At 43.4% G+C, this 25,028-nt stretch overlaps 1 protein-coding gene across 5 annotated transcripts in view; it reads right to left on the bottom strand.

Annotated features, from left to right (window-relative positions):
- The window catches only part of CSMD2 (CUB and Sushi multiple domains 2), a 599,309-nt gene that overhangs the window by 536,914 nt on the left and 37,367 nt on the right, over window positions 1-25,028 (bottom strand). For all 5 annotated transcript variants that reach the window (XM_078452082.2, XM_078452083.2, XM_078452084.2 and 2 more), the window contains exon 2: window positions 1,738-1,954. In XM_078452082.2, coding sequence (XP_078308208.2) covers window positions 1,738-1,954 — 217 coding nt within the window. The remainder of the gene's footprint in view (window positions 1-1,737; window positions 1,955-25,028) is intronic.

Below are 25,028 nucleotides of genomic sequence, written 5' to 3'. Positions count from 1 at the left end.
GAGGGTGCAAACCCTGGGAGCCTTGTCCTCAAACATGGCTTGTTGGCCAGAGTGGGCTGTGTGGGGGCCGGAAACACATCCAGGGCCTCCCCTACCAACATCACCCCCCGCCACCCTTCTGGGCCAGAGCAATACCCCCACCTCCAGTGGGTCTTCTGTACTTCACTCTCAGAGTGAGCAAACCCAACATCGGAAAACAGAGGTTTGACCACATCCATGCGGACGTAAGCGTAAGGAAAGCTGGAACAGAAGTGGAGGCTGCCTTCCGCTGTCCACATCCCAACCAAGTACCCCATTCGCCTTCCTATCTTTCAATGTCATTCAACATTCATCAAATGTAGACACAGGTGCCCCCAGATGGTGTCACCTGAGCTCAGCATCTGATGGTCAGGACTCTCTCCCTTGCAACCTCATCCAGTCTCATGGTGTTATACCCCAAGTCTCCCAATTTTTTATCTCTAGCCCCAATGTCCTTGAACTCTAAACTCACATATTCACATCCACACCTGTCTCCCACATTAGCATGTAGCCTCAGTGAAGACAGTGGCTTTGATTTGCTCGCTGCTACATCCCCTGCACCCAGGCCAGTGTCTGGAACATAAGAGGTGCTCTTGAAATATTTGTGTAATGAATAAGTGAAGAGGACTCCAGTCTCTTCCCCAAATTTTCACTGAAGACCTACTGTGTGCGGAAGCTGCTGAATGTCAAGGTAAGATGGATAAGCCCAGGTTTGTTCAGGAGGAACTACTAATCAGAGGGGTCCCAGCTGCCCCCACTCCTGCTGCAGGCTGGGAAGCCTCACCTCCATGCTGCCCTAAGAGTGCAGGGGGTGGGAGAGAAGAGGGCTGGTGCTTCCCTATAAATGTTGTTTGTGACCCTGCTCTGGGAGCTCGCAAGCTGAGGGCACAGAAGCATCTTTAAACAAAACCTTGAGAGTTAAAGCACTTGCCAGGAAACCAATCATTACTGTTCCATTCATTAGCACCCTGAGCTCCCCAGGGCTTGGCTGGTAAACCAATAACCCTTTGGCTCCCTGAGGAGCCCAGAGCCTGACTGGCAGAACCCAGACAAGGCTTGCCACAGAGCACGGCAGGCCACCAGGCCAGCAAAACCTGGAGTGCTAGGACTCTTGGGCCTTGACCTTCATCCCAGACAGGTCTGGACAAGCAGTAGCCTCCCTTCCCGTCTCCCTCCTCGATGTGAACTCTCCCCCTTGGGAGACAGCTTGGGGGATGGGGTGCAGGAAAGCGCTCTCCATAGTTTTCTCTTCCAATAACCAGGATGGGGTTTGAGAGAGTGGGAACTTTGTCCCACGCAAACATAAGGCAAATTCCAACAATCCATCTTGATGGTTTTCCAGTACAGGATGTAAGAGACATACTCACTATTAGCCTATAGCACATATCTGCTGGGCCAAGGGGAGAGAATAGATTTCCATGTGTGCAAAGAATATACACCAATAGATATACACACATACACATCAATCCATGCAAAATCAGTCTCAATAGAAAGACAAAAATTTCTCTGTAACCCCTTGTGTCTTCTATCTTATCTTCCCAAGTACACTACCATCAGTCCTGCCTACTGGGTACTTCCAATCTGGAGAAAGGAATTTGGAAATATAAAGAAAGCCTAAGAGTTGAGGGCAGACCCCATAAGAACAGAGGTCTTTGTTGGCAAGCGAGCTTGGCTCTCAGGGCTCTCTCTGGTGGCTGCGGTAATGAGCTCAGGGGGTACCTGGTTCGCAGGTTCTCTGGCTGGGGCGGGCCATCAAACACCGACAGGACATCAAAGTCCTCCTCCAGGGCGAAGGACTGGAACACAAGCTGGATCCTGTGCTGGTCCTCCGCCGTGATGGTCCACGTGCAGTTGGCGTAATTGGGGTAGCCATACGGGAACCCTGGGCTCTCAACTGTCCCATTGGGACCCTGCAGTTGGAATGTGCAGTTTTGGCCTGGGAAAGAGAAAGAGCACAGATCAGTACGGCCAGAACTCTTAGAAGCTTCCAGAGAAACGGGAGGAATATTAACCCGCTTTTCCAAGTGCTTCCCAGGCCACCCCAGGCGTGGCACAGAGGGAGGGAAGATGGATGACAGATGGAGCATGAGCTTGCACATGTCATGCACTGTGCAGGTGATAAAATGTACATCATTGTACTTGAGCATCAGAATGACTGTGAGGCGAGGAACTGAGGCTCAGAGAGTTGAAACTAAAAGCAACCGGACCGGGCAGAAGGCAGGCTTCTCCTCTGGAACATCAAATGCCAGAAGGATAATTCGCAACCTTCTCCATTTTCCGCTCCCAATTCTCCCAGCCCCTCCTCTGAGCTGCTGTCTCTCCTCCTGCTCTGCACAGAACACAAAGCCACAAGGGGGAATCCCTTGGTCCCCCTGATTCCAAACCCATCCAACCTGCCCCACGCCGTCCTCCTTCTCACTGTGGAGGAGCCACCCCTGCTCCAATCTAAACATGATCATCCCCTGTGCCCTGCAGATCCCATCCCCATTTTACCCTCCAGAACCTGATTCATGTTTCTCTCTTACATATGCTACACAGGCTCCATCATTTCCTCTCTGATGAAGCCTTCCCATCCTAAGTGTGCTCAGGACTCCATCACTAAGAAAACAATTCTCACCGCACACCCTCCAGCCCCGTCTCTCTCTTCCCCTTCCCTGACAGATTTCTAGAAAACACAATATGTCCATACTTTCTGTCTCCATTTTCTTACTTCCCACTCACTCTCCAGCTCTGTCACTTCTGCCTTCAGGTCCTATTGATCCACCCAAACAGGTGTGCGAAGGTCACTGATGGGTCCAGCGGATATTTTCCGGTCTTCACTTTAACAGACCTCTCTCTCTCTGCTGCCTCTAAGGCTGTTGGTCGTGCACACCCTCCTTCTGGAAACAGAACATCTCAGACTTCACCATGCATGCACACTGCCTGGGAGCCTGGCTGAAATGTGAATTCTGACCCTCCCAATGGACAGCATCCTGGTGGGGCCAGAGGCTGTTCCTCTCAGTGGACCCCCGGTGATACAATGACGCTGATGGTTGGGGACCACACCTGGAGCAGCGTGGTCCCAGGCTTCCTCCCATGCCACCACCCACTCCTCCTTTCCTTCCCCTGCTCTTTCTCTGGCTCCTTTCCAGGCTTCGTGTTGGGACCTCTCCTCTGTGTCTAGTCTAGAGGACCTCCCCATTTGCCTGCTAACAACCTACAACATCACAGTGCAGGCCAGACTTCCCTCTGAGCTCCAGCCCCGGCATCTCCTTTGGGATGCTCAGACTAGTGATGTCCCCCTCCCTCCCTCTCCTCTGGCCCCTTCCTCTCCATCACAGCCCCACAGGCATCTACCACCCTGTCCCCTTCACTCCTGCCAACTCATACCAGTCTCTCCCTTGGACTGCATGATAACCTCCTAACTGGCCAACCATGTTTACTCTGGTCCTTGCCAACACCGCAGCCAGGGGCATCTTACTCAAAACAGACATCTGATCTGGTTACTTCCCCTTCCCCCTGACCTACACCAAACCTTCCATGGCTCCTCGTTGCTGTTCAATAAGGAAAAATCACTTGTAGACCTTGGAGGGTCACTGCATGATCTGGCTCTTAGAGACCTCTTAGACCCAGTGTCCACTAGCTGTCCAGTCAAACCCCACTCTCTCAGTCCTTTGTACCAGCCATACTATCTTCCTGCACAGCCACAGGACCTTTGTATATGCTCTTCTCTCTTCCTAGAATACTCTTCCCTACCTTCTGTGCATATTTGTCTTTCAGATTTCAGTCCAGTGTCTCTCCTTGACTAGCTCAATCCCCTTATTACATGTTCTCATGATGCCATAACCTTTCCTTGATAGCACTTATCATAGAAGCAAATTTCCATGCTTCCATGTGATTATTTCATAAGTATCTGTCTTCTTGCCAGGCTGTAAGCTCAATGAGAAGACAGACCATATGTGAGTTTTCCTGTCTCTGAATCCACACCCCAAGCTCAATACCACACACATGGTAAATTCCCAATAATTTAATATATGGCTTCTATTTAGTGAATGTTTGGTTAGACACTCTTCTAAGAACTTTACATATATTGAGTTGTTTAAGCTTCACAACAGCCCTATAAGGTGAATACAATTAATATTACCTCCAGTGAACAAATGAGAAACTAAGGCAAAGACATACTAAGGAATGGAGCCCGAACCACATGATTACTCACAGATGGGATTCACACAGGAGCAGCCACTTGAGACCCACCTCCTTAACTGCGATGCTGATAAATGGACTCAACGCTAATTTTTTTAAAGCCCACTTTAGGGATTAACTGACAAAGGACAGTTAATCTCTGAAATGACTTTAATATTGAGAGAAATCTCTTAACACAAAGTATCCCATTAAAAAAGAGAAAAAAAGCTAAAGTCTTCTGAATAAATGCTAAATGGGCATTTAATAAAATCAGACATGTAACCCTGATTAAAATAAGCACTTGGAACTAGGAAAAAAAAGATTTCCTTATCATGATAAAGCATCCATTTTAGAACAGTAACCTACATTCAAACTTATGGTGAAACACCTGATTAAGATCAGGAATGAGACAGAAATGCTACTCTCACCTGTGAGGTTTCATGGCTTATTGGAAGAGAGCTAACTCATGTGACACACACACACACACACACACACACACACACACACACACACAGAGAGAGAGAAAGGAGCAAGAAAAAAACATGGTTTGCAAATGATATTTTAGTATACTCGAAAACAAAAAAATCAATCATAAAGCTTTTAGAACTAATAAAAAAAACTCAGCAAAGAAGTCAAATGCAAAGTAAGTTTACAAAATCAATACCATTTCCATATGCCAGTGGCAGATAAAAATATAAAGAAAAAAGTTCTTCTTTATGATAACTACAAAATGCATATACTACATAGAAATAAACTTGGTAAGAAATGTGCAGGCAGTGTCTGAAAATAACTTTTAGAAAGGGATTTAAAAAATTGAATAATTGAAGAGACATAACGTCATCTTGAGCGGAAAGACTAACTATTGAAAAGTTAATTTAGAATATTAACCTTTTGAAAAGTTATTGAAAAGTTAATTTACAAGTTTAATGCAATTCTGACCAAAAGCCCAATGACCTGTTTTAAATTTGGTAAAATGATAGCTAAGTTTAACTAGAAAAATAGATGGACACAGACAGTGCATATTTTTTGAAAAGGCAGTGAGTGCACTATTTTCCTTTGGCAAGATCCTAACCAGAATTACCAGATGATGCTTCTGAAAATAGTGGGGCAGTGGTCTAAGAGGGGAGAGGCAAAACAGGAAATAGTATTGCAGAAACAGCAGAAATACACATAAAAACTGAACTACCTATAGGACAACATTAAAAAATCATTGAGAAAAGAAAAACATTTTGCATGGTCACCGACTTAACTGGGAAAAGAACTGCTACCTCCTCAACTCACACCATCTAGTAAAACAAATTTCAGATGGACAAAAGAGAAGCTAAAACAAAATCAAGCCAAAAAATAATTAGAGAAAAAAAAAACATAGGCAAATAACTATCTCACTCATTTTCCGAACAGAAAAGCTGTGGAAAATACTACCAGCTTGATAGTTTTATGCAAAACATATATGTATGTCAAAAATAGAAACAAAAGAGAAAGGGATACAAAAATGTTCGGCACAAAAGTAATAGCCTTAATATACAAAGAACTATTGCAAATCAATAGGAAAACAACAAGCATTATAATTGAAAAATTGGACAAGGTCTTGAACAAATTAGGTTACAAAATAAGACATAAGTGGCCCAGAAACCAGAAAAATATTCAGCCACAATAATAATGAAATAAAGCTTCAAAGGAGCCCCTAATCCACTCCCCTGAACTCCCCCTCACTGGTACAGGCACCAGATCTATTCATGTTTCTAAAATCTGGTGATGTCATTGCACTATGTCATTCACTCATTCATTCATTCGTTTGTTAGTTCCTCTAGATTAGACCCTGTGATGGACCATGGGGCCCAGATCCCAGACCAGACATAAGCAAATACACCCACGTGGGGGCTGCACAGAGTACATCTGGAGTATAGACCCTACAGATACCACACCTTAAAGGCCACTCTCATCCATGTCCTGGACAACCACTGATACCAACATTTACCACCATCCCCAGCATACTGGGCTGCTTCCTGGGCTCAGACCTGCACAGATCTACCATTTCTGATTCAGGATCCGGGTATAAACAATACTCCTGCTATGGAAAAAGAAGTGAAGGGGCTCAGAACAGAGCCCCTTTCCACACACAGGGCCAAGAAAGGTGATACAGTAGGGGGCAGGAAGAATGGCAGGAAGAGAACCAGAGGGCAGTTCCACACAGGAAAAGGTAACTCAGTGTGTTGAGCACCACAGACCAGGCTCAGATGACGGTTTGGGCAAGGTCACTCAGTTTGATATCTGAATGGTCCCTCCGGAAGTAGATCGCAGAGAGTGGGAGCTTTGTCCTAGTTCCTGCCGTATCCCCACTGCTTAGAATTCAGTAAGGATGTGCTGAATAGATACATAAATTTCAGCAAAGGCAGGAGGCAGGAGTCAAGGTGGACCGAGGCCAGAGTGTAGCAAGTAAAGGCAAGATGGACTAGTGAGAAGGTGGAAGCCATTATATTTTAAACAATAATTTATACATTTTGCTCATTGAAGAAAATTTGGGAAATATAGGCAAGGATAAAAAAGGGAAAGCATTATAACCTCACTTTCCTCCCAGAGGCAACCGCTGTTGAATATTTTCATTTTTTTTCTAGATTTTTCCATACATATTTCACATTGTGGAGCTAATACTGTGTATATAATTTTGTATGCTCTTTTTTCAGTAAATTATTCTAATCTCAAATTACAAAAGGCAAGGTGCATTTGTAATATACACAGATACCCATATATGTAGCACAAAGACATATAAAGAAAAATTGATCTCCTATCTCTCTCCCTTCCACCCAATCCAAAGTGACCAGGCAGGTATATGTTCCTCTCCAACCTTCTCCACTCTTGTGCAAACAAATGGATACATTCCGGGAGAATTTTTATTATTTTGTTTAAAAATGAGATCCTGGTTTAGCTCATTTCTCTGCAACGTGCTTTCTCACTTAACAATACGTCAGGGACATCTTCCAGGCCAGTAGATACATATCTAACTTATTTTTTATATAAAGGTGTAATATTCCACAGCATGGATGTACCTCAATTTATTCAACCACTCCCCTCTTGATGGCCATTCAGGTCATTTCTTGGTTTTCTTGTGCAACAATTCAGTAAACATTATAACATGAGCTTTTCCCCCAAGATATTCAATCTGTTCATAAACAGCATTTTAAATGGACGCACAACATTCCGGTCTATGGTTAAACTAGAATTTACTCAACCATTCTCCCAGTGTCAGACATTTAAATTGTTTCTGGATTTTTTTTTTCTGTTATAAATAAGACCTGGACACTTAGTAAGGTCTGATGACATAATGAATGCTGGTCAGTGCAGTGGAAAATGCCTTTCCATGGCCAGAGTCCCAGAACAAATGTTCACTTATGCGGTAACTGCATCCAGCTTTGGTTTTGAGGTTGGGGGTGGTGGTATTGTCCACATTAGGCTGGCTGACCTCTGTGGCAGGCACTGTCGGAGACAGATAGTGCTAGAAGCCTGACTCATTAGGAAGTCTCCCTGAAATCAGATGTTCATTAGTGAATTGAGAAAGCTATAACCCAGAGAGCAGCCACTCCGGATTGAAATGCTGATAGAGTGGGGAGTCCATGCCAAAAGGGTCCAACATCCTTTCAAGCCTACAAAATGCTGAATTTCTGGGGCGCCTGTGTGGCTCAGTTGTTTGGGCGTCCAACTTCAGCTCAGGTCATGATCTCACGGTTTGTGGGTTTGAGCCCTGCGTTGGGCTCTGTGCTGGCAGCTCAGAGCCTGGAACCTGCTTTGGATTCTGTATCTCCCTCTCTCTCTGCCCCTCCCCCACTCATGCTCTCTGTCTCTCTCTCTCTCTCTCTCTCTCTCTCTCTCAAAAATAAAATAAAAACATTTTTAAAAAATTTAAAAAAATAAAATGCTGAATTTTTACCAAGAAAAGGGCTACCTGTTCTTTACCTTTTTTAAAAGAATTATTTTTATTTTTTTATTTTTATATGTAATTTAATTGTCAAATTGGTTTCCATACAACACCCAGTGCTCATCCCAACAGGTGCCCTGCTCAATGCCCATCACCCACTTTCCCCTCTCCCCCACCAAAAACAAATTACTATTTTAATTCCGGTATAGTAAACATACAGTGTTCTATTAGTTTCAGGCATACAATATAGTGATTCGACAATTCTATACATTACTCAGAACTCATCATGATAAGTGCCCTCCTTGATTCCCATCACCTATTTCACCCATCCCCCACCTCCCCTCTGCTAACAGTCAAGTTTGTTCTCTGCATTTAAGAATCTGTTCTTTTTGGGGCACCTGGGTGGCTCAGTCAGTTAAGCGTCTGACTTCACCTCAGGTCATGATCTCACAGGTCATGAGTTTGAGCCCCACGTCAGGCTCTGTGCTCACAGCTCAGAGCCCGGAGCCTGCTTTGGATTCTGTGACTCCCTCTGTCTGACCCTCTGCCTCTTGCACTCTGTCTCTCGCACCGTCTCAAAAATAAATAAACATTAAAAAAAAAAAGAATCTGTACTTTTTGTCTCTTTTTTTTGTTTCTTAAATTCCACATATGTGTGAGATCATATGATATTTGTCTTTCTCTGACTTATTCCACTTAGCATTATAACTTCTAGCTCCACCCATGTGTTGCAAATGTCAAGATGCCATTCTTTCTTGTGGCTGAGTAATATTCCGTGTCTATATGTACCACATCTTCTTTATCCATTCACCTATCCATGGACACTTGGATTGCTTCCATAGCTCGGTTGTTATAAATAATGCTGCAATGAACATAGGGGTACTTGTATCTTTTCAAATGAGTGTTTTTATATTCTTTGTTCTTCACTTCTAGTGACCAGTAGAAGAGAATGCTGCCACGGATTGTAACCTGAGGGCCCTTTGCATCTTTTTCTCTGTAGCCAGGATGGGTTGCCTTCGTTCACCCAGGTCTCTCTCCAGTCAATGTGGCTTCCAGACACAGCTGAGACCCATTTCAGGCCCCAAGGAAATCCTGAGAATTAAACACTTTGGGTTGTTCTTAATGCATTTGTTTTTGGATGATTTCCCTGTGACATACTTCCACGAGTGCAGGTTACTGGGTCAAAGGGTATGACCATTTGTGATGCTCTGGCTCTGGATCGCCCAAGTACTTTTTAGAAAACATACTCCACTTCTGTCCTCAACCGCCATGCCTACGAATGCCTACTTCAAGCCATCTTCACTCACACTATGTATCATCTTATTGAAAAGTTTTTCCCTACTTGATAGTGAAAAAAAAAAAAAAAAAAAACAAACCCAAGAAAACAACTATGTTGCTTTATTTAGCATCTCTTTATAACTCAGATTCAACATTTTTTTCAACTTTCCCTAATAATTCTAAATCCTCCATTTGGGAACTATCTGGAGAAATCGTTGGCTCATCTTCCACTGTGGTGTTTATTTTTTCTTACTGATTTACATATTTGTATCCTCTAGACATCACACATACTACATATACATTTGTGGCCGTTTTGGCCTTTTAATTTGAGGATGTTTGACCTACAGAGCTTTCTAAATTTTATGTACTTAGATCTTCTGTAAGTTCTTACTATTTTCTTATCAATTTGTACTAACTCTTTAGACGATCCAGATTTTACTCTTTTGTTCTATTTGTTGCAAATATTGTTTTCTACCCGGCTGTGTGCTTTGGGTTTTGTTTAGATTTTTCATGTAGATTAAGATGTTAAGTTTGCAAGCAGCAACACTTACCTGTCTTTTTCTTGTTAATGTTTCTCAGGAAGACCTCTCTAGTAAGACTGGTTGGCTTCTCATTTCCCTCAACATAAAAGCTATAGCCCTTGCCATTCAAAGCCCTACCCGAATGGACATCCCACTGCCTCATTCCCATAATCAGCCATGCAGCCTCCAGGCTATCCTTTCCTTAAGCCCATCACACACCCACCTTGGAACCCTTGAGTCCAGAAATGTCTTCCTCCAGTAGCCAGGTGACCCACTCCCTGGCTTCCTTCAGCTGTGGAGTCCAATATCACCTCCTCAGAGACCACCCACCATATAATCCAGGCTTCCCTACTTTCAAAACAGATGCTCTAGGTTCCTGCTTTGTTTTTCTCCATAGCATTTAGCACCCACTGCCATATAGTTTCCTGTTTATTTCCTGCCCTTTCCCATTAGAATGCCATCTCCATGAGAGCAGAGGTGCTATTTTGTTCTCTGCTCTATCTCCAGCTCCCAGACCTAGACCTGGCACATAGCAGATGCTTATAGAAGTGTTGTTGGTTGAATGAATGAATTCATAAATATTAATTGCCCACCCAACTCTCTGTGCTTGGGATGCTCTCTCTCCAGTTCCTTCACCTAGCTGACTACAGGTTCTTTAAGACTCCTTCCCTCCTCCAAAAAGCCATCTTGGAACCCGCAAGACAATGGCATGTATTTTTCCTCTACTTGCCAGTCACTCATTATGAATATCCTTGCCTTCACCAATGGTGACATAATGACATGTAATTATGTGGCTTCTCCATCAGTAGATTCCTTGAGAGTTCATTCATATTTTTGTGTCTACCACTTAGTTCAGTACTTGCCCATTGTAGACACTCAGTACATACTGTGGGAATAAATGGAGGAGTGAAATGAATTAATCTTTGTAAAATACGCAGACAACACCTTCCAACTTCATTTGTCTGTGTATTTATTTATGGCTTATTGGGGAGATGGCTTAGGAAAAGGTCAAGAGTGTGGGTTTGGATGCAAAAACCTTGGGTGCAAATTTCAGTTTTTGCCACATAATACTTGATGGACACTTTATGTAAACCCTTTAAGCTTTAGTTTTGACATCTTTAAAATTAACACTCACTTCCAGGATGGTTTTATAGATTAATGTGATAATACCTGCTAAATTGCTAAATGCTCAGATGGTACCCAACACACTATAAGTGATCAATAAAAACCAGCTAATCTTTCAGTAAAGATTTGTACTTTTCTTTATATAGGTCCCAGTCACATCTTGTTAAGGTTGTTCCCAGACATTTTATGCACTTTTTGTTGCTCTAGTGAATAACATCTTTTCCCATTATTTTATTTTTCTAGCTGGTTATTACTGATATACAGAAAACCTATTGATTTTTATATATTCATCTTGCATCCAACTGGGTTTCTGAACTCTTATTAATTCTAAAGATTTCCCAGTTGGGTCCCTTGGGTGTTTTAGGTACACAATCATGTTGTCCACAAATAATGATAATTTTTAGGAGATAACTCTTTTGAGAAGTTTGGCAGGAAAATTCAATTCAATTCTGCAAATATTTATTGACTGATAAGGTCAATTTTGGACAAATTTAGTTGGAGAAGCCAGTGGGACATCCAGTCAGAGATGGCCAGAAGGCAATTAGGGCTGTAGACTAGAATTTGGGAGTGCACACTGGGCTGAGACATGGATTTGTCGAAGCCATGTAATTAATGAAACCGCCCTAAGAGGAAACTCAGAGGAGAGCTGCAGATGTGGGGCAAATCATTATGTCCACTGAAGTTGTCTCGCCTGCCACACAGAGAGCCAACTGTGCTCCTCAAGTCTCCAGTTGGACTCTGGCCCAGTTGTCTACGTGCCCTCTGGCAGGGGCACCTTGTCTGAACAGATGGCAGGAGCAGGGGTCAAACAGTATCTTTGGCCCTCTGCAATCACCCTTCAGGAGCAGGGTAGAGACCATGGTTGTGGAGATGCTGGCATTGAGCCTCATCTTAGCCCCTCTCCTCTACACACGAGCTTTGGTCACACCAAAGAGTTCATCATCCACGAACACCCCAGGCCCTTTCAGGCCTTCACGATGCTTGGCCTGGAATGCCCTTCCCCTTCCTTGTACACCTAGCAAAACTTACTCACTGTTCCAAATTCAGTTCACATACTACCTCCTCTGAGGAGCCTTTCCTAGTTTCCTGGGAGGTTTCTCCCTCCCTCTCTCCCTCCTTCCATCAGTCTTTTCCCCTCTTCCTTTCTCTTTCCCTTTTTCCCTCCCTCCAACCCTCTCTGCCTCCCTCTCACTCTCCCTCCCTCCCCGCAACAGCCATTGGCCAAATTCCAGGTCTCTTCTCTCCTCTCTCCCAGTTTGTGTCTTTCAACAAAACAAAAATGGTCTGCTACTCTCGCTTAAACTCCTTCAATGGCTCCTCTGGATAAAGCCCTTAACCTTACATATGGTGCACAAGACACCCCTCCCCTGCATGAGCCAGACCCTGCCCCTCTCCCACACTTCACTTTTTGCAACTCTTTCCCTTAAATAGCACTCCAGTCTAAGCCAGCCTCCATTTTGTTCCTTTAGTGCTCCGTGCTCCTTTGCTCACTCTTGAGTCTTCAAACGTGCCATTCCCTTAAAGCATCCTTTCCCCATCTTCTGGTCTGGCCAACTCCTATTGATCTTTTAGGTCACAGGTCAGAATTTACCACCCTACACGAGAGACCCTCATGCACCACTACATTAAGGTGAATTGTCCGCACTCCAACACACATCCAAACACACACCCTGCCATGTGTCCTCACAGTACCCTGCATCTCCACCGTCACACGTGGCATATGTGTCTTCCCTGACAAGTGTGGGTTCCATGGGGTAGAGACCATGTTCTGCCACACTAAAACTGATCCCTGGAACCCAGCACATTGCCTGGACACCAAGTGCCCAGTAGAGATGTTCATAATGGCTAGACCTTGCACACGAGTCTAACAGGTCACACATCCTACTGAAGTGCAGACCCAGAGCCCCCCCAGGGCCCTGCCTCTCTCTGTAATCCTGGTAGACATTGCACCAACACCTGGTAGACATTGCACATGTGCATTAGGGTTGGACGAGGGAATTACCACAGGTGTTTCTGACGAAGTTGTGCATTGATTTTTTTTTCTTCCTAGAGATCTTAATCAGAGAAATGTCCATTTCTCTGTGATATGTGTGATAGTCTAGTCCCGGGTTTCTCAGCCCCAGCATTGCTGGCATTTGGGGCAGAATAATTCTTTGTTGTGGAGGCTGTCCTCTGCATCTAGCATTTTTAGCAGGATCCTTGGCCTTACCCACTTGGCCTTGCCAAGTAGCACCTCCCAGTTGTAACAACCCTAAATATCTCCAGACATTGCCAAATGTCCCATAGGTGGGAAAAATCTCCCCTAGTAGAGAGCCACTGATCACATTCTTTGCCATTTTGGAGTTCCTAATGAAAGCTAGAAATACTCTCTAGAATAATATACACAGGAGGCTAACCCTCCATCTTTTTCATTCATTTCAAAGGATTCACAGACCTACACCAGAGGCTCTTCACCTTTGTTGTGGCATGACCCTCTTTGGCAGCTTGATGAAGTCTTCACAAATGATGTTTTTATTTTTTTTAATTTTTTTAATGTTTATTTATTTTTGAAAGAGAGAGGCAGAGCATGAGCAGGGCAGGGGCAGAGACAGAGAGGGAGACACAGAATCCAAAGCAGGCTCCAGACTCCAAGCTGTCAGCACAGAGCCCAACATGGGGCTCAAACTCACAAACCTCGAGGTCATGACCTGAGTCGAAGTCGGACGCTTAACCTACTAAGCCACCCAGGCACCCCACAAATTATGTTTTTAAATAAAATAAATGTTTTTAATGAAATAGATGTTTAAAATAAACCAAAATATATAGAATTGCAAAGGAAACCGATTATATTGAAATACAGTTTTCAAATTATTTTGAAAATTTGTCATCTGGTCATATAGGTACTCCCCTATTAATGCAATATTAATAAGATCTAGCAGTGGGCCTGATAAATACTGCAGTTCAAACCATAAACGCTATTTCTGGATGGTTGCAACAACTGTATTTTCAGGTAATGAAAATACCTGTGATTTCATCAGTGACAAATTCATAAATACTGCTAACACTGCTCTGCTCTGTTGCTTATATTCATCATTGGTAGAAATGCCAAGGCTCAACAGGAAATTAGTGAAAATAAAGATGCAATTTTCATCATCCCAGTTAGGAAGCCCCTAGATTCTATCAAGAACCCCAGAGATCCAAGCAAATTCAATCTTTCATTCAGCAAATCTGGGGAGGGTTACTTAGTTGCAGGCCACCTGTGTATGGGGGTGAGGAGATGGGAAGGATGGATTTTGTATAAAGTGCTCCATGCCCTCAAGGAGTTCACAGTGGGATACAGAGACAGACACACTTGGCCCATCTTCCTAACTCTCCACTGAACAAGTGGTTCAGGGACACCTCATTATGGGATCCCAGGGGAAGAGCAGAGAACACATACAAACGAACCCAGAGAGACTAGTGCTTTTGTGCAGGTCTGAGAAGGAAACCAATGTTCATTCACAAGCCTCATCAACGTTATTTCCCCAACATTTGCAATGACCCCTTGAAATGACTATTACGTCCCACCCCACCACTCTACACATGAAGAAACTGAAGCTCCTCAAGGTTTCAACACACTCAAGGTCAAACAGGTAGAAGTGGAAGAGCTGGGATTCAAACCCAGGTCTGTGCGAAAGCAAAGCTCAAGCGCCTCTCTCTGCCAGGCTGCGAGGACTCCGCACACCATCTGGGGACACACTTCCAAAGCTATAGTCCTGTTTCCACACTGCACCCAGCACTGGGGCAGAGCCTAGGATTTATTGAAAAGAGCTTAGTGCAGTTGCTGTGCCTCAGGGACATAAAAACAAAACAGGGTCTCCCTCCTCTCAAGCTGGGGATGCATCCAGAAAAGGTATGAAACAATGCACAGCAGATGGGGTGAGGCAGCAAGCTTGTCCCTGTACCACATCCAATTGCTCTGGGGAAGTAATCCCATGCCGCTCAGCTTCTTAATTCTACCTCCAGGCTCTCTGATTCTCCTGGACATGCTTAACACAGAAGCCACCACTGTGTTCCAAATATGATTTTCCCTGCCTGGCGATACACAGGCAGCTCATCTGTCATCATTTTGAGCCAACACCAGCCAGGGGTTGTTTATTATGTTGACAGGGAATCCTGGACCAGCAAAAGGATCTCTGCATTGCTGATGGCAGAGCTTCTCATTCATCAGGTTGTACCACATCCCTGGATTAGCACGGAGACGAGGGACCAGGTATATCTGGGGACAGATGCCTTCTGCCAGGTTGGACCTGCCCCTGGCCAGGTCTTTATAGAAAACACAGGGAGCTAGCATTGAGTTCTCCTCAGCTGAGAAGACACCTGAGCTGTGACTTTGACTCAGGGGATTGAGCACAGGGGCTGACACATAAAAATTCAGGTCTTAGAAAATGCTCAATTCACTCACTGACTCATTTAAAAAAATAGTATTGAGCACCCACTGTGTTCCAGGCACTATCCCTGGCCTCATGGAGTTTAGTCTAATAATAACAGATTATTAAACATTTCTCCTGTATGAAGAGCTTTCTCATGCACTTTACAGCTAACAAGCTCTTTCCATCCTTGCAACTGTATTGGATAGGTACTATTATGATTCCCATTTTACAGGTAAGAAAACTGAGGCCCAGGAAGGTTAAGTAACCTGACCAAGGTCAGACAGCTGATAAATGGTAGACACAGGATTCAACCCCAGGCATTCTGGTACCAAATTCTGTCATCTTAACCACTTCTCCATGGATGGATAGATGGATGGATGGATTGGGGGGTGAGAGGCATGGCTAGATGCTTATGTTGGCCAATGTGATAAGATACATCTCTTTCTACAGCATGCTTATAGGCAAAGAACATTGCCTTGGGAAGGCCTTTACTCAAGTGTCCATCACCTCAGCTGGAACTCCTGGGTTTCTGCCCCATTGCCTGTCTTTTTAAGGCTGATCCCACTACAGTGAAGCATCAGAAGGGAGTCTACATGAGGAATTCTGTACACACTGTACTTCCCAAAAGAAGAAAAAATGTAACCTGGGAAACAAGTAAATTATCAAAAATATGTGAAGCCAAGTTTATGCCTTTGTCTCTCCCACTTGCCTAATCACCTCATGATGGCAAGGACCACATCTGATTCACTATTAAATCCCCAACATGGGGTTTGTCATTTCATAGACATTCAGCTAATATTTATTGAGTAAATAGATTAATATGTCCAGTTGTCATCGGTGCCTTTTTTTTTTTAATTTTTGCTTTTCATTTGTTTCTCTATTCATTAAAAGCACATGGTTACTGTTTTATATAACACACACATCCACAGAGGAACTGGCCTCATCCCTAAGGGAAACAACTTCAAGCCCTTTGCCCTTGTGTGACTCATATTTGAAAATTAATTTTAAAAAATGGGGGGGGGGGAACATAGTGCAGTGGAAAGATTCAGAGCCTAGGCTCTTGACTCTGTTTTGCTATTTACTAGCAAGGTCAAGTCTCTTAGTCACATAGTCCCCTGCCCCTAAACCTTAAAATGGGCCTCCCAAGGCCACTTTCACAGAAATGCCAGAGTAGGCTGACCCAAGTGAATAAACAGCTGGTTGGTGCTGCTGGAGCCACAGAGCCCTATCCATGGTCCTGAACTACCAATGTCCTTGAGGGTGGTTGTTTCTCCTGACCCCAGGCTACTGGAGATACAGGTCCAATTTCTCCCAGGATTTCTAAACCAGATGAGAAGGAAATAAGGAGTTAGTCAGATTAAGAAGCAGGGGAAGAGAAAGAGAAAGAAAAAGAGAAAGAGAACGAGAGAGAGAGAGAGAGAGAGAGAGAGAGAGAAAGGGGTTAATGAGGCAGAGGTGAGGGTAGAGTGCATTGGAGCTCCAGAGTCTTGAGTGCCTGAGACAGTGTCTTCCAGCCCTACACCAGACAGAACCAGAGACCACACTGAGATGGTTTGCCTCAGGAGGCCTGGGGTGAGGGATGGGGGGTGTTTCCTTAGGAGTGAGTCCCTGAGATGATCCTGGCACAGTACTCAACAGCCAAGGAGTCCTCAACAGGACAGGTGGGAGACTAGCTCTCTAGAGATGAGGGGTGGGGAGACCTGAGATACTGAGTAAGACACAAAATCAGACATCCTGAGAGCCAAAAGGATGACAAGACATATGGCAACCAGCAGTTGGGTGCAGCCTCTTCTTCCTCCATAGAGGGCCTGACTCCTCATTGTTCCAGCACCTTCAGACTGGACATCTGCTGGAAATACAAATGGCTCACTCAGTGATTCACAGAAGCTGCAGGGAAGGCTCAATACAGACTTTTCTTTAAATTAGGCATTCAAAGGTCATCTGCAATTTCATTTTGTTTTTCCCACTCTTCAGCAGATGTGCTGCTGCTCTTTTTACATGCTAAGGGAAGAGCTTTGTGTTTTGATGCCCCCAATTGCACATTTGAATTTTATATGAGCTCTGTTGGTGATTTGAAAATTGTTTCTATCAAAAAGGAAAGCTTAAATCAGCCTTCTCTGTTCAAGCAAATTAGCAATGAGGTCAGTCCTGGCCTGGCCCAGCTCAGGTCAGACGTAGATGCCAGCAAGGATCCATTCATTCAACCAACACTCACTGTACTTCTACCACCTGCCAGGCACCAGACAGACATAATCTCTGCTCTCACAGAGCTCAGTCCTTTCCAGCCATTCCTGCCTCCTGCTTATTCCTCCCACAAGGGGCCATGCCCTCACCTCAGAGCCTTTGCACTTGCTTTTCCCTCTTCTCACAAAGTCCTTTCTCCCAAAACAAGGCAAACTCCTTCTCTTCCTTTAAGTCTTTGCTCAATGTTCCCTTCTCAATGAGGCCTACCCTGACAGCCCTTAATAAAATCACTACTCCCCACCTCCATCCCCAACACCTCCAATCTCCCTTACTTATTCAGTTTCCTTTCTCCCATAACATGTATCACTCTATAGCACCCTATGTAGTCTACTTGTGTGTGTTTATTGTTTATTGTCTGTGTCCTCCTGCTAGACCACTCATTTCACAAAAGCAAAGTCTCTGTTCTATTCATTGTTCCATCTTAAGTGCCTAGAAGAGTACCTGGTGCATGGTAGGCACTCAGTAAATATTTGTTCAATGAATGAATAAACTATAATTCAGTGCACTCACAAATACACAGCTCAGGGGGACCCAACTTCCTAAAGGCCCAGAAAGCCAACCCAGTTCATGTGGCTCTGTCTGAAAACAGTTTGGGATGGGAGGGCCCACAGACTCAGCTCACAATAGAATTAGAACCGGGGAGGGGGGTCCTGAGTGCTTCTTCCATGGCCATCTCCCAGACTGGGCTCCTTAGGGCCAAGGACATTGTCTGCCTTTTTCACCAACACATCCTTAAGGGCCCAGAACAGGGCTATCAAAGGAATCAAATGTCAGTAAGCACAAGGATAAAGGAATTCCAGCCATCATTTATCCAGCACTGACTTTGTGCCCCACACAGCACTAAGCATCCTCCTCACATGATTTCTTTCAAACCTCAAAACATCCCAAAGAAGTCGGCATTATTGTTTACCCTGTTAAACAAAGCTTTAGGCTAAATAACTTGCCCAAGTTCACACATATAATAATAGACAGCAAAGATGAGGTTCAACACAGGTTTGTCTGACTCCTGAGACTAAGACCTGAAAGTATATGTTCTATATACTTCTATATATTTTCTATATACTTCTATATGCACTGGGATGAAAGGGAGGGAGGAAGAGAGACACAGAGAGAGGGAGGGACAGAGGAAGGGAGGGAGGGAGGGAGGGAGGGAGGGAGGGAGGGAGGGAGGGATAGAGGCAGGAAAGATAGTGGGTGGGCCACATGCCAGATGTAGCATGGATGTGTAAAATTGCTGACCAGAGCTAAGGAGCTTTTCCTCTTGGCTGGACATGACTCCATTATAGCTCTGTCCCCCCCCCCCCCCACCCTAAAGGAAGCACAAAGATGGCACACCTTGTCCTAGAAGAGACTTTAATTCTTTGAAAACCTTCCTCTCTATTCCTTTCCCCTTCCTCCCTCCGTCTCTCTCTCTCTCTCTCTCTCTCTCTCTCTCTCAACTTGAATGAACTGTGAGAAAAATGTATCTGAGTAGGTGGATAGATAATCTAAAAATTGTGCCAGGAAGTAATGGAGAAATGTACTTCCTCTTAGAATCTCTATAAAAGGAAATCATCACAGATCTTTTCTTGCCCCTCCCTTGTACACATGCAAGCCAACAACATGATGAGGCTGGGCATGTGAAAACATCTAATTCAGAACCTGCCCCAGTGACCTCATACTTCTGCTTAGAAGACATCTCCATGGCCATTTCCCCAGATGCCCAGTGCAGGCCTTAGTGGCCTTTACTCACCCTAGGCATCCTCCAATCTGGTCAGCTACAGCCTCTGCTTAATCACCCACCTGCTGTCCCAGTAGCCTCCTCATTCCAGCTGAGAGTCCCATCCAGAGGCACTTAGGCACTCCAAGTGCTTACCAGAGGGCTGCTCTGCAGAGTTCTATGGATGAGAGTCCCAGAGACCCTTTAAGGCCTCCAGAAATCCTGCAATTCTAGCTTCTTTCTCTTGTGGCCACACCAACATGATGTCATCATGCCAGAGACTGGGGCAGGAATTCCCAGGGCCATCTGTTGGGTGGCTTTAAGACATATCAAAAGCTGGGGTGCCTGCATGGCTCAGTCGGTTGAGCGTCCAACTTCAGCTCAGGTCATGATCTCATATTTGTGAGTTCAAGCCCCATATCAGGCTCTGTGCTGACAGCTCAGAGCCTGGATCCTGCCTCATATTCTGTGTCTTCCTCTCTCTGCCCCTCCACCACTCATGCTCTGTTTCTCAAAAAATAAAATGTGTTAAAAAAAAAAAAAAGAAAAATCAAAAGCAAATGCTGAACAAAGGACTGAATGGGCCTTCTAATGGGAGAATCTGTAAAGAGGCAAAGTCTAACAAGAGGCTCTAGAATCTAGTTGCTGAAGATTTCTGGCAGGAAACACACTTGCTTGAGGAGTAGCACAGGGCTATAGAAAGGACAGAATTCAAGCCAATTCAATGGGTATTCACTAGGGCCTTCTACAAGACATTCAGAGCTTCCCCAACAATGCTCTTAGTTGAATGGCAGCTGGCAAGCAGGTGTATAACAGGAAAGGGCAAGGAATTTATAGAAAGGAGAGAAAGAGGGACATCAAGGAAGAGGTGGGGACCAGTTTCATCCTCATTGCTGCAAGCTAAGCTGTCCCTTGGCTGGGCCACCTTTTAGCTCAGATCTCTTAGCATAAGCTGGGGAACCTGCCCCCCCCCCATTTCCTTGTACCCTCCTGGTGACACTTCCCATATGGATTCTTAGGATCTAGAGGTACACATCTCCTTGTGCCTCCCAAGAGGGAAGTGTGGGTCTGATCATACATGCAAAAGAGAAACCAGAGATGTCACATCTACCAGGGTTGTGAAGCTGGTACCCAGGACCACTGACTCTTGGCAATTCCATGGGTGCAATGTCCTCTCAAAACACATTTGTCCCAGGGCATCTGGGCCACTCAGTTGGGTAAGCATCTGACTCTTGACGTTGGCTCAGATCATGATCTCACGATTCATGAGTCTGAGTCCCAAGTCAGGATTCTCTCTCTCCCTCTCTCTGCCCCTCCCACACTCCCATGCACACACACTCTCTCTCTTGCTCAAAAATAAATAAATAAACTTAAAACACACACACACACACACACACACACACACACACACACACACACATCTGTCCCTGAAATAGGTAAGAGCATGTGTTCACCTGAAGCATGGAGACCATGCTGGCTGCACTTGTCAGACAAAGCATAATGACCTTACACTAAACTCTCACACATCCTGCTGGACAGGATCCAGCAAAGCCTTTACAGGTATAGGGCTCAGGCAACCCTCACAACCCTTACAGTCCAGTGGCCTCTGCTGACAGACAGAGGGGACAGTGCCTGGATGAGGTGCTATTAAAAAGGGGCTTGAGGAGTGACATCAGCAAGATGGCAAAACAAGAAGCCCTAGACTTTGTTCCCCCACAGAATCACCAACTTAACAATGTATGATCCAAAGAGTCTTTATGAGAACTCCAGAAACCAGTTACGAAGTCACAGTATCCCAGGCAAGCTCAAAATCAAGAACAGTCTTCGTAAAACAGGTGAGAAAAGCCATTCCACAGCAACCATGATAGCCTTTCCCCCAAGCCAGCACAGCTCAGCATGATTAAGAAGACTAGACCAACTAGCAGTTTCTCCCTTGGGAAAGAAAGAGAAGAGTAGAACATAAGTCCAACGCTTTTCAGGGAACTGCCCAAGGGACCAGCTTCTAACTCATCTGACTTGGAGTGCAAACAAGGAACCAGCATCCTTTGGATGCCTGGGAGCCAAAGGGAACAAAAGGGAGCCCAGCACTTGCTGTAGCACCAGAGAACCTGCAGTGACACAGACAGACACAAGAGGGAGCAAGAAATTGCAAACTCCTAAGAAAGAAAATGGCAAACCTCTCTAATTGGGAAACTATATGCATAAGCCCAGAGAAGACACATCCCTGGAAAAACTTTTGAGTGACCTCTAAAAGCTCTAGCCAGGCTAACTAGGGAAGTTCTTCCAGTGTATGCGGCCAATACATAAAATAGAGAGAGGTGGTTGCTTTCCCAAATGCATAAGTCAGAGCAAAAAAAATAACCAGGCGCATGAAGAAACAGGGAACCACAGCCCAATCAAAGGAACAAAATAAATCTCCAGAAACCAAAATTAAAGAAATAGAGATCCAGGAATTACTCACAAAAAATCAAAATAATCATCTTAAAGAAGCTCAATGCACTACAAAAGAACACAGACAACTAAATGAAGTCAGAAAAACAATGTATGAATAAAATTAAAATTTCAGCAAAAAGACAGAAATTATAAAAAAAAAAGATCCAAACAGATTTTGTAGTTAAAGAATACAACAACTGAATTGAAAAATTCACGATGATAGCGGACTTGTTCAAGCAAAAGAATGAATCAGTAAACTCAGAGATAGGTCATTTGAAATCACTGAATCAGAGGAGCAAAAAAGGAGCAAAGAATAAAGGAAGTGAAGAAAGCTCAAGGGACTTAGGGGACATCAACAAATGGACCAATAATATACATCATAGCAGTCCAAGAAAGAGAAGGGAGATGGGGGTAGAGAGCTGATCTGAAGAAATAATGGCTAAAACTTCTCAAATCTGAGGAAGGAAATGGACTCCAAATTCAAAAAGCTCAAGAGACTACAACTAGGATGAACCCCAAAAGGCCCAAACTGAGACACATTATAATCAAACTGTCAAAAGTCAAGACAGACAATCTTGAAAGCAACAAGAGAAAAAGCAACTTGCCACATATGATGAAGCTCTCATAAGATTATCAGGTGATTTCTCAGCAGAAACCTTGAAGGCCAGAAGGAAGTAGGAAGATACATTTAAAAGTGCTAAAAGGAAAACACTGCCAACCGAGAATACTATACCCAGCAGAACTGTCCTTCAGAAAGGATAGAGAACTAAGGACTTTCCCAGATCAACAAATGCTGAAGGAGTTCATCACCACTAGACCTGCCTCACAAGAATTGTTAAAGGGAGTCCTTCAGGCTGAAATGAAGGGACACTACACAGCAACACAGAAGCATAGGAAAACATAAAGCTCTCTGGTAAAGGTAAATATAGAGAAAATAAAGACTCTTGTAATACTGTCATTGTATAAAATTACTTTTAATTCTGGTATGGAATTTAAAAGATAAATGCACAAAAATTGCTATAACTCTGTGCTACTGATTCAAAACATAAATAGAAGTCATTCATGACACTGATAACAAAGTTAGGTGGAGAGATGTAAAGAAGTTGAGTTTTTGTGTGTGGTTGACATTATCAGTTTAAAATAGACTTATTAACTATAAGATATTTTATGTAATCCCAATGGTAAGTATCTATAGAAAACTTACAAAAGGAAATGAGAAAGGAAGCAGAGCGAGGGAGGAAATACAAAGGAAGGCAATGAGAGAAGAGGGACAAAATAACTACAAGACATACAGAAAACAGTTAACAAAATGGTAATAGTTAAGTCCTTCTCTATCAGCAACTACTTTAAATGTAAATGGATTAAATGCCCCAGTGAAAAGATATGGAGTGGGTGAACAGAAAAAAAAATAGGATCCAAATGCATGCTGTTGAGGAGATTCACTTCAGCTATAAGGGCATATATACCCTAAAGGTGAAATTACAGAAAAAGATATTCCAGGCAAATGGTAATCAAAAGAAAGCAGGGGTGATCAGACAAAATAAACTCCACAAAAAGGGACACCTGGGTGGTTCAGTTGGTTAAGCATCCAACTTCAGCTTAGGTCATGATCTCACAGTTCGTGAATCTGAGCAGTGTGTCCAGCTCTATGCTAACAGCATGGAGCCTGGGTCCTGCTTCAAGTTCTGTGTCCCCCTCTCTCTCTGCCCCTCCCCTGCTCACACTCTGTCTCTGTCTCTTTCTCAAAAATAAACACTTAAAAAATGTTTTTAATTGTCACAAAAAAGGACATTATAATATTGATAAAAGGGTTGATTCACCAGGAAGATATAACAATTATAAATATATATGCACCTAAGAGCAGAGCACACAAATATATCAAGCAAAAACTGGCAGAATTGATGGGAAATAGACAATTATACAGTAATAGTAAGAGATTTCAATACTTCACTTTGAGAAATGGATAGATCAACCAGACAGACATTCAACAAGGACACAAAGGACTTGAACATCACTATAGATGAACTGGACCTAACAGCCATATACAAGAGAATAAAAGCACATTCTTCTCAAACACAAAGAGAACATTCTTCAGGACAGATCACACGTTAGGTCACAAAACAAGTCTTAACAAACTTAAGAAAACTGAAATCATACCACGTATCTTTTCTGGCCACAATGGAATGAAACCAGAAATCAGTACGAAAGAAAACATGGGAAATTCACAGATATGTGGAAATTAAACCAAATACCACTGATCCACCACTGGGTCAAAGAAGAAATCACAGGGAAGTTAGAAAACATCTTGAAACAAATGAAAAGGAAAAACAACATAGTAAAACTATGGGATGCAGCAAAATCAGTACCAAGAGGAAAGTTTATAGCAACAAATGCCTACACTAAGAAAGAAGATATCAAATCAACAGCCTGACTTTATATCCCAGGAAAATAGAAAAAAAAACAAAACAAAAAACAAAGCCTTCAACCCAAAATTAGCAGAAGGAAAGAAAGAATACAGACTAGAACAGACATAAAACAGAATATAGAAAAATAATACCAAAAAGTCCACAAAACTAAGAGTTGTGGGTTATTTTTTTTTAAAGGTCAATGAAAGTGACAAACCCTTAGCTAGGAAAACAGCATGCAGACTTAAAGAAACAAAAATCAGAAAGTAATGAGGAGACATTTCAGCTGATGCCACAAAAATAAAAAGGATCCTTAAGAGACTACTATTAACAATTATATGCAAGAAAATTGGATAACCTAGAAGAAATTAACAAATTTCTAGAGCCATACAACTACCAACCCTGAATCATGAAGAAATAAAAAATCTAAACAGATCTGTAACTCAAAAGGAGATTGAATCAGTAATCAAAAACCTCCCAAAAAAAGAAAAGCCCAGGATCCAGTGGCTTCCCTGGAGAATTCTACCAAACACTTAAATAAGAAAAACACCAATCCTTTTCAAACTCTTCCAAAAAACTGAAGAAAAGGAACTCTTTCCAAACTCATTTTATGAGGTCAGTGGTATGATTTTGATCTGATGCCAAAATCAGACAAAGATACTGAAGGAAAACTATGGACGCTGCTGAATATTGATGCAAAAAATGCTCAGTAAAATACTAACCAATTGAATTCAATGAACATTAAAAGGATCATACACCATGACCAAATGGGATTTATTTCTAGAATGTAAGGGTTGTTGCTTACATTGGCAGGTTCCCAACTTTGTGGCACATGGATGG

Source organism: Panthera onca, chromosome C1, assembly GCF_046562875.1.
Source record: "Panthera onca isolate mPanOnc1 chromosome C1, mPanOnc1 haplotype 2, whole genome shotgun sequence".
NCBI classification, from domain to species: domain Eukaryota; kingdom Metazoa; phylum Chordata; class Mammalia; order Carnivora; family Felidae; genus Panthera; species Panthera onca.
This window is presented reverse-complemented; position numbering and strand designations above follow the sequence as displayed.